Raw genomic sequence first — 10,913 nt, 5'->3', positions numbered from 1 at the left:
GATGGGCTGTTACTGTCTTATGTTGAATTTCTATGTTTGAGTTACCGCTCACGTGTGCTTCTCCTACTGTGACATGTCAAAATCTCTACTGTTAAAAAGGCCATTTTCCTCTTTTTGTTTTTATACATTTATATATGTTTCTGTATTTGCATTATCGATTTATGACTGCTTTCAATAAAGCTTAAAAAAGTATAGTAAAGTGTAAATCATAGTGTTTGTACATACCCACACAGTACTGATACTTGACAACAGTTTTGGCTCATAGCACTACTATGAAAGCCACAGACATGGAACTATGACAAAAGCTGGCAGCCATGTTTTAACATAATTATACAAGAATAGTTTATCATGTCTGCTATGACTGAAAGAAAACACTAATGTCAGTAGTTCCCAAAATTGTTTTTATTTATATTAACCATTTATATGTATCCACAGCAGTATTCTTAATGATCCCCACTTTATACACGCAGTCCATTACAAAGGAGGGGAGGGGTGAGACTGGACAACTCACGCAAAACTGAAACAATAAAATGTAGCAAAATTTTGGGGGGGGAGGGGCATGCAGTCATGCACATTTCAGTTTATACTGAAAGCCTTTGACAATTGCATCAATACAAATAATGAGAAATATAATAATACGATACATCAACAGAAGCCAAATGAAGTTTATAAAGCGACAAAAAAACAAAAACAAAAAACAAACAAATTGCGTGTGCCCTGTATTAATAAAAAGTAGCAGGTCAGCACCAGTCTCGTTTTTTTCCTTTACATCAGTTGCTACAATTCCAATCCAAGTTACAGAACAGCCTGGCACAAACGAATCAAACCAGGCAATACCTCAAAAAACAAAACAAAGAAAAAAAAAAAAAAAGATTTACACACATTACAACAATCTTCACTCAAGCTCCTAAAATGTACCCTAATGAATCGACTGTAGTTTTAGCCAGGAATTAACAGGTCTGGTCAAGGTTAGCAGTGAGGTTTTTAGCTTGAAACCAGACCACAAGGTGCGTTGGTGCGTGGAAGCCTGGCAGGCACTCCACTGAACTCTGTTAGGTGGTTGAGGATGAACTTGTGTAGCAGCAGATTATAATGAGCTGCTAACAGGAGCTCCGAGATTATAGGTGTAGGTGTGTGTGTGTGTGTGTGTGTGTGTTTCTATATGGACTGGATGAATATAGTTACATATACAGCTTGTTAAGTGTTTATCAATGGGTAAGTATATTAATGTGAGTATATCAATGATGTGAGTGTTTAGTTAGTACTGAGTACACGTCTCTATGTGCATCTGAAGGTCTTTGACGAGTGCAGTCGAATCCTCAAAGACCACCTCCAGATCTTCTAGCATTGTGGCGTTGTTTTGACACCCGATTCAGATGTCGGTGTAATTAGAGAGCACTGAAGTGTCTTTAGCTGAGGAGTAGCTTCCACTTGGGACCTCCCTGGATCACCAGCTCGGATCTGTAGTTCCTTTAGTCCTCACCATGACTAGTCCACCTCCTCCATGTTGCTGTAGGATGGCACGGCGCACTCTCCCGAGTGGGCGAAGAGGTCAGAGGGAACCTCTGGGGTCAACGTAGGTGGTCCTTCAGGATCCAGGTCTGTCCCAAACAGTGATTGGCTAGAGGCCTGTAAAATAAACCAGTGTTAACGGTAAATAATGCTGGTTTAGTTATCTGGAAGATTTCATCTGTTTGGAGAAAACGATGAGGACATAACATAACATTAATAATATACAAAACAGAATAAACAGATGGAGATTTTATTTCCAAAAGTCTTAGAAAGCAGCATTTAGATGGAGGTATCTAGACACATTATTGCAGGGAAATGAAAATGATAATGATTTTCTTAAAAATACAGTACTTGCAATAATTTTAATCAGTATATTTCATATAGAGACCTTAGTTAATTTCCTCACAAAATACAAGTCATGATTATTCCAATTAACTTTTTATAGCAGACTACACACATACATAGTTCCATCCTTCAGTCAGGTCAATTTAAATCCAGTCAACTTAACAAAAACCCAAAAGCATTTAGATGTTTAAAATCAGCGCAGTGTGTGCCGAAAACCCCTTTAAGTTCAACCTCAACTGTTAGATCTGAGTTTAACATCCGCTGATCCCACCCACTGCTGCTGTTTATGTTGGGTACCGGGAGATTTCATACAATTCACAAACTCTTAAAACTAGAGGGACTTCAGCCTTGCATATATCTGAGTCAAGTATACACAGTCTGACGGTGCTCTGAGCTATGCCGAGCATTTAAGGCAAACAGGTAGAGCACTGGGATTTCCCTGAGACCCACATACACACTCACAATCACTGAGGAAGCCGAGTAAAGAAATGATCTATGGACAGTTTGGAGTCTCAGAAAGTGTTCAAGACTTTAAAAAGGAGTTAAAAACCCTTCATATTTTAACTGCTGCTGCTGCAATAAAACCATCCAGATCTTTTTTTAAATTAAAGCAAAAATGAACAAGAAATTGACTGTTTCATGAAGACAATATCAAAATACTTTACAGGTAGAACTGTACACAGTTCAATTCAAATTCAATGTTTTACAGCTCCAAAACTGTCCATAATCAATAACTCTGGAGCTTTCCACTCCAAACAGTGTAACACATCGAAAAACATTACATTCAGAGGTGGACGGTTATTCCTTAATTAATAATTGCAAACTCCTAGTTTAACTGGGCTGTGACAAGACAGTATTGTCAGAAAATTTCTCATCTTCTTTTGTAGGATTTAAAAAAAAAAGACAGAGAGCAACATGTCATTGTTTACTACATTTCATCCTGAGAATTATAAACCCTCACCTGGCTATGGCTTAAAAATGTTAAATAAAAACCAACTAATACATACTTTTGACAAGCATTTCAATACTATGGAAAATAAAAATATCAAAATACAGTTAACTTCAGTACATACTACTGAAAGAAGCCATTTAAAAAACACGATGGTGGCCGGACACAAACAGCAATTTTAAGGCCCGTAAATCAATTTGTTTTCTATTTAAGGACATAAAAAGGCAACAGCAATTGGTCACACAAAAAACAAAGCGTTCTCCTTGCTTCATGATCTAATGTTTGAAAATGTGTCACTGTTGAAGTGCCTCTTCTCACATATACATTTGTACTGCAGGAATTTACAATCTTATCTTCTTACAAGTGTAGTGCAATAAAAACAAAAGAAGGACCATAACAGTGGCTTCCTCTGTAGCTCTAAAGCAAGTTTCTTTTTGTACTAGAACCATTTTGCCACAATTCTCAGCTTATAAGCATTTAATACATTATTGTACAACTATATAGTTTCTTTGACAAAAAATCTTAACTAAAGAGGTCTACTTACTTTAGCTTTTCTCAGAGCTTTGAACCATATCTCGTGGCCTTCCTGGTCCTTAAGTTAAGATTTTTTGTTTTGTCCAACTACTGTTTCAAAGGTCAAGAATGAACTTTCACACTAAACTATGTAGCTCCAGGATTAAATATTAGTGTATGTGATTAAGCCTGTCAGAGCTCATCATCTGAGAATTATTTTCAAACACCAGCAAAATTGTTGAAAAGCAAAAGTACATTGGAAGAGTCGATACAATGCAAAGAGGCAGTGTAGTGAATAGTTTACCCTCAATATACCGCCACTGTATGCTGAGAGTATCATTCTGCTGCAGCTTTAACTACAAGGTTTTCTTATGGATGACGGGGACATTTTAGCTGTCCCATTAAACTCAGTGTGTTTTCATGTGAGAAATAGTGCCCCAAGTATTTTAAAGGGTTGAGCCATGTAAAGTTAAACATACACTTCATGTTTTGTAGTGTTGGGTAGAATGGACAACCATTAATGTATGACTTACTCAGTTCTTACTCAAGAGGAGGGGTAAGTATTAAAACTTAAACTGCCTCTTCCCAAGTTTCCTATCTAACCTCTCCTTGTTTGACCAGCCTCACATTCATATTTCTGAATGCCCAGGTCAAAGCAAGACACCAACTAGCCACCGCTCAGGTCCAGTTGGATTTCTAAAGAAGAGGGTAGACCAAATTGACGAACAGAGCAAACACGGCTGCCAGGGTGCCCAGAACAAAGTATCGCACACAGTCATCGTCGGGATAGTCCGACATCGTCTGCCTGCGGTGTCGTCGCGCAGACCCTTCAGTTCTGTCTTCGTCTTCCTCATCTCTGTTCCTCGCCATTTGTCCCCTCCGCAGCGCAGAGCGGAACAGTCCGCGGGGCCCTTCGTCGAGCCCTTCCTCTTCTTCCTCCAGTTCCTGCCATATTAGAGAGGCCTGCGATTGGCGGAAACCGGTGTCAGCTTCTGGGAAAAGGCTGGTCTAACAAATACTATGATTACAATTAGAAACATTTAGCTGGTCTACCTCACAGTATCAAATCAACCTTGGTGATTACAGTGATTTGTAAAGAGCTAACTACATGCCTTCTCTGTTGATAGTTTAGGGACAAACTGGGACAGTTTGAGAGGCTTTTTTCCTTTCAGAAATCAGACGGTTAAGTGTGCAGGAACTTCACACGATTTAAAAGTAAACACACAGTTGAGTAAATCAAGCACAACAACATCTTAACTGTTCTCCTCAAGCCCTTTCCTGCTAAAACACAAAAATACATTCACTGCAAAACTGTTAAGTTGCTTTTAAAATAATGGAAAATAAGTTAGAGAAAAGATCTTTGTGTATGTATGGTTTAACAGGATAACCATTCTTCCCGTCTCATGTCACTCTCAGCATCACGAGGTTACATGTGACAACTTATGTGACAAAAACTGCTCGTTTAATGTCTGCACAGAGAGGAAAATCTCATCTGGATACCGAATTTAAAAGAGTATCCTCAGAGAGGCAGAAGTCAGAAACTGGGGACATCAAGAGTGAAAGAAATCATGCTCTGCAATTTTTTCCACACTTATCTTCGACTCCATATGGATTTGCAAATGATTAAGCGCGTTCACAGCTCTCTCTCAGGCTCATCAATTGAACAGAAATTCTTACATTCTATTAAATTAAAGCATTGCACTCCACTGAAGCTACAAATAATTAAATGTCACAAGATGCTAATGCTGCCTGACAGCTGAGGTTTGTTGAGTTAAGTTTAACAGACCGTCTCAGTGATGGGTCTTTCCATTATGAACCTACTGGGCTGTAGTAATTAAGGATCTCACAGCAGGATCTCTTGTCAAGATTAATTCCTGATTAGTGGCTGACACATTTTTCAATATCCCAAACCCCATGAAAGGTGGATTTTAACACAGCAGGCACAAACTGATGGGCTCCAGACTGCGACCATTTAGTTACATTTTGCGACCATTTTTGGAGACAGTGCTACTAAATTTTAGGAGCACCAGTGCGACTTGCAAATATTTCCCCCATTTTTGTTTTTTTAAATCATCATCTTATATCATGTGAAATACCAGGAGGGAACGAGAATTGGTGTGTACAGTCACATTGTGGGGACTCACCTTCCCTGTGTGTGTGTGTGTGTGTGCGTGTGTTTGTGCGTAGCTACCTGTGTCTGGTCCGTAAGTGCCCTCGTGTGGCCCTTTTGGTGACAATGAAACAAACTAGCGATTCATTTTTCAAAAGAAAAGATCATTCAGACCCTCCTATAGTCGGACTGGCCATTGCCAGCGACGGGAGAAATGGGCTGAGGTGGGCTGGTCGCTCTGTGGGCCGCTTGAGTAACCCATTATACAAAACAAGAGCGAGCGAGACGCGTCGTCGGCCCACTTTGATTGTGCACCAGCCCACCTCCTCCTCAAGATCCTCAATACCAGTTCAACTGTTAGGCAAGGTTTTGCAGCTGACGCCGTAAGACAGAAGACAACAGGGATAAGATCAGCAAGGTTTGGGTTTGGCTAGCTGGCTATTTAGCTATATCGGGTGCCTTTTGTTGAAACCTGTTCACCTTTTCATAAAGTCGATGCGCTTGTCAATGACACTTTTCGTGAACCGACCAATCACAGCCTGGATAGGGCGGGACATTAAAAAAAAGGTTGACGTGCTACAATAAACTTTCTAAATGTTGAACTCATTGTTATGCATGAATGGTTATGGTTATTGACAAGGTAGTACTTAGCATTAACAAATTAGAGACTAACTGCCAATGTAGACCATTTGTCTTGCACAAGGATTTAATGAAGGTTGGTTGTGTTTCTTAAACAGCTGTATTGTCCAACTGGAATTAATACTAGCGGTAGGCTATATAATATTCTACTAATACACAAATTTATACTAGTTACTCATCCAGGTTGTGAATAGTGCATCTGCAGTGGACAGTAGATTTAGCCAGAGCCAGAATGCCAGTGCAAAAATTTGAATGGGTTGCATTGCATGTCGTATTAAGTGGTGCTCCTAAATTTTGTGTTGGTGCTCCTAAAAGTTTCAGTAGGGAGCACCAGTGCTACTAGTCGAAAAAGTTAGTCTGGAGCCCTGCCCTCATTGTAATGGGATGTATCTGCAAACAGATTCTCCTATTAAGTCAAATTTCACGGATGAGAAACACATTCATTGCATTAATTGTGATGCTGCAGTTAAACACTTCCCCCCCAAGCTAAACCATTTATACACCCTCCATTTAACCCCGGACTGCACTGCCAACACTGGCATTTTAAATAAATAGTTAGTGTGGCTTTTATTAACCTGTTAAATTGGATTCTGATCACCAGTAATGCTGTGTGTAGAGAAAGATGTATGTACAGTGTGAAATCCTGAAAATTAAACTGAATATCAGGGGTCAACTTCTCACCAAAAGGTTAAAAAAGATAAAAATGTAAAATGTGCGTTAGCCAAGGGATATTATAACCTTGGACAAAGGCTTAACCTTGGCTACAACATTCCAATGTGAAAGGCTGTTCTATAGACATGGATCTTCTGTCTCTTATTGTTGTGGCGCCCTCACCTGGCTGGCAGTAGCTCCTGCAGCAGTGGGCGACTCTGCTCCTACAGGCCTGAGAAAGCGTGGCGGCCTCTCCACGGGGGAGTTTCGTCGTCGGTAGAACAGTACGTAGGCATAGCGCGTCACCACCTGACTCTCCTCCACCATTGTCACAGTACTGTCATCAAACAGACGCCAGCCTGTGGGACAGGGAGGATGGGTAGAGGAGGAGAAAGGGAAGAGAGGTTGGCAACCGGTGTTGTAGAAGAGAATAGAAAAAGAAGAGCATAGAACACTTGTCAGAACTACCAAGAGTTACATAAAGTTGGGAATAAACCTCACTGATTGCACACTCACCAACATCACTGCGCTGGCTGTTCTTGTCACTGGGCAGGCGAGCGTATGCCGTGTAGTGGCCTCCTATCATTCCTCCATAGTGGTTGATGACTGCATACAAGTCGTAGATAGGGGGTTGTTGCATCTCATCTTTCTGGCCAATACAGAACTTACTCAGATCCAGATTCCTACAAGACAAGATTATATTAGAGCCTGTGTTATGGAAATGGGTTACCACGGTGCTTGAAGACCTGGATGTGAAAAATATCACATCTTTTTATGTTAAATTAAGTAAAAATAAGTGTGTTGCAGATGGATATGTGGTGGAAACTTTTTACTGTGCATTTACCTGACGGGAAAGTCAACCATATCATTGATCTTATCCCTCCAGATGAAGCTCCTGAAGGAGAAGCGTTTGAGCTGGATGATCAAAACGTTGGGCAGACGCCACAGCAGCAGTTGCTTGGAGGCCTCTCGGTGTTGCTGGCACTTTGGACAGTACCTTAAAAACAGAAAGAGTGTGGATACAGACCACTGTTCTACATTGCCCTGCTCCCCAGTGAAAAAGGACCAAAAACACTACAGTTAAGTGATGAAACGAGTCAGTTGGTTTGAGGTTGAAAATAAGCAAATGGCACATATAACTAGACTTGCAAGCAGGTATAACGGAACGCATTCTGACTTTTAGCAACCAGGAGGCCAAGGCCATCGTTGAATACGGCTTTAACAGATGGTTTAATACGCGTTTCTTTGTATGCTTTGGCAGGCTGAGACCCCATCCTCAAGTACTCACTGCTAGGATCTGCTTCAGTCTCGAACCATAAAGGGCTGTGGGGTCTGCGTCTGCAACAGAACTATTGCTAACTATGCTTTAATGCTCATTCATGAGCATTAAAGCATCTCCTAGTCTAGGTCCCGTTATCTGCAATAAACTTACAACCTAAACGGCAAAGAGTAAAAATGAATACAGTAAGTTCTTTTTGAGGTTCACTGATTTGTTCTACAACTACTGAACCAGCCACAGCATAATTCATGAGTATATTAATTATTTACAAACTAGAAATGCATATTATTTGCAGAATGAAATTTAATCTCAAAACAATATGACCAGTATAGTGTATTACTAAAAGTTGAATTTGCTGCAATTTGGTTTGTTTTGATTTAATCTAATTCCAGTGCATGTAATCTTAGCTAAGCATCATTATACTAGTTAAAACAAACATGAATACAGTTGAATATGAACAAGAGCTGAAATGATTAGTCAATTAATAGATTAGAACAGAAAAATAAACTTTGAATATATATTGAATTGATCAACTTTTTTTCGAGCAACAATGCCATACATTCTTCAGTTCCTTCTTCTCCAACATGAGGATTTGCAGTTTTTCTCTGTTTTATATCAGTTTAATGTGAATATCTTTTAAGTTTTGGTGTGTTGGTCAGACAAAATAAGCAATATCGTTTTTATTGATACTACTATTCTTATCAATGCTCTTATCGGTTCCTTTTTATTACTAAATAATTGCTTTAAAAAAAATTATTTAAAAAAAGAATAAATTCAGAACAGGATTGTAATTAAATATTTTAAATAGAACTAAATGTTTCTAGAGCAGCAACAGTGTTTACAATAGCAAAGTCACTATATAAACTCAATAATATCTAACTGGAAACAAATCTAAAATGTCAATAAAATAAATCATATTCCTGACAATATACTGAGTGATGTCTGCGTTCTTCATTCTTTCTAAACATCAGTCAGTATCAGTTCTTCCTCCTGTCCTCCTCCCTCTGCTGCTGCTGCTGCGATTCACTGCAGTTAAGGTTGTTCATAAGACAGTACAGGGCTGTGGTGGGGAACTTTGTCTCATGGTGCGAGCAGAACCATCTGCAGATCAATGCGACAAAGTCTAAGGAGCTGGTTGTAGACCTACAAAGGGCCAAGGCACCAGTGGCCCCGGTCTCCATCCAGGGGGTCAGTGTTGGCATTGTTGAGGACTACAAGTACCTACGAGTACACAGGGACAATAAACTGGACTGGGCTAAGAACACTCAAGCTCCTTCAACATCTGCCGGACAATGCTGAGGATGTTTAATGAGTCTGCGGTGGCCAGTGCTATCCTGTATGCTGTTGCATGCTGGGGCAGCAGGTTGAGGGTAGTGGACGCTAACAGACTCAACAAACTGATCTGTAAGGCCAGTGACATTGTGGGGGTGGAGCTGGACTCTCTGTCGGTGGTGTCAGAGAGGAGGATGCTGGCCAAACTACATGCCATCTTGGACAGTGTCTCCCACCCACTCCATGACGTGCTGGTCAAACAAAAGGAGTACCTTCAGTGGAAGACTCATCCCCCCCAAAATGCACCACAGAGTGCCACATTATATTTTGATTCACTTAGAACTTCTATTCCTGTGTGCACTGACGTAAAGGCGAGCAGCTGTAACAAAAGAGTTTCCCCTCGCAGATCAATAAAGTATTTCTGATTCTAAGTTACCGCTGGTAGAGGGAGGAGGGGCTGGTTTGTCTCAGGCAGCAGTAAGTTTACAAGAATTTGCCAAATTTTAAGATTTGTGGCAAACCGTCTGTTCTGCTGACAGCCGTCGGTGTGTGTGTGTGTGTGTGTGTGGAGGAGCTCGGCCCAGCCCCGACACAGACAGCAGGAGAAGCTGCAGTGAGCGGGATAATACTACGGTCTTTCATGATTTAGTGCCGGACCGGTATGTACAACTCTCAACAGAGATGAGAAGGAAGTGAGAGGGCTCACTCCTTAGCTACTTCATCAGCTCCGGAAAAATATATGTTAAATTATTTTTTACCACTTGCCTGATTGGGCAAGTGAGTTGCTAGATTTACTTGCCCCGGGCAATCCTTATTGTTGAGCCCTGCATACGTAATGAAGACAATAGTCGGCAGATTAATTGATAATTAAAAATAATTTGTAGTTTTAGTTGTAAAATGAACATTAGTCCAGACTACAGTTTGCCCTCATTTAGTTCAGTTATTGTCACCCTCCCATCATGAGCAGCTTCCAGCTATCAGGTGTCAACTGAGTCTCTATTTTGGGCTCATTTGCTCTAGTTGGTTCATTTGTGTCTCACAATTGTCATGAGTTTCTGTATTATTATTTAGAGAGTAGCCGAATCCTATTGGTATGTGACCATTCAAACTGGAAAAAAATTAGGAAATTCTCCAAAGTTTGAATATACTACTCCAAAAAAGGTGGTGAGAATGCAACACTGGACAGTGGGAAACAAGAAAGAAACCAAAGCCAAAGAGACAGGATAGAGACAATGTTGCATCATTTTAGATTATACAATCAAAAGATCCGTACCATGCCTCCTCTGGTGCCAGAACCTCTGGCTTTGTGAAGAGGTTGAGGCACTGCTCCAGGGTGAAGTGTCCTGCTCTGGCTGTCTCACTCAGAGAGCCGGGGTCCTCCTCATACTCCAGCTCCTTGGAGCTCACCAGGACGTACTCCTTCAGACGCTCATTGTTTTTCCACACCAGCTCCAGGAGCGAGTCTTCAGGGAGGTCCGTCAATGCATCCTCTGCAGAGGGTTTGGGGGGGATGGATAAAAACAATGCTGGTCTGTTGGGACTATTTCTTTCTTTATGTACAATCTTAAGTAACAATACACACAGCAGAAAAGAGTGTGTCCAGACATGAGAAAAACTCACTAAGCTTTGCAACTTAGTGGAAT

General features: G+C 40.6%; 1 protein-coding gene across 3 annotated transcripts in view; it reads right to left on the bottom strand.

The window, feature by feature from the left end:
* Window positions 1–380: 380 nt before the first annotated feature.
* The window catches only part of usp19 (ubiquitin specific peptidase 19), a 31,556-nt gene continuing 21,023 nt past the window's right edge, over window positions 381–10,913 (bottom strand). For 2 of the 3 annotated variants that reach the window (XM_044210844.1, XM_044210845.1), the window contains exons 22-26: window positions 10,544–10,760; window positions 7,564–7,716; window positions 7,236–7,402; window positions 6,903–7,078; window positions 381–1,629 (exon numbers count right to left, since the gene is read on the bottom strand). In XM_044210844.1, coding sequence (XP_044066779.1) covers window positions 1,489–1,629; window positions 6,903–7,078; window positions 7,236–7,402; window positions 7,564–7,716; window positions 10,544–10,760 — 854 coding nt within the window. In that variant the 3' untranslated portion in view covers window positions 381–1,488. Of the gene's footprint in view, window positions 4,283–6,902; window positions 7,079–7,235; window positions 7,403–7,563; window positions 7,717–10,543; window positions 10,761–10,913 lie in introns of all 3 variants that reach the window. The other variant, XM_044210843.1, reaches the window with a different exon arrangement.

Source organism: Siniperca chuatsi, linkage group LG10, assembly GCF_020085105.1.
Source record: "Siniperca chuatsi isolate FFG_IHB_CAS linkage group LG10, ASM2008510v1, whole genome shotgun sequence".
Taxonomy (NCBI): Eukaryota; Metazoa; Chordata; class Actinopteri; order Centrarchiformes; family Sinipercidae; genus Siniperca; species Siniperca chuatsi.
Note: the sequence above shows the minus strand (reverse complement) of the source record. Positions and strands in the feature narration are given on the sequence as shown.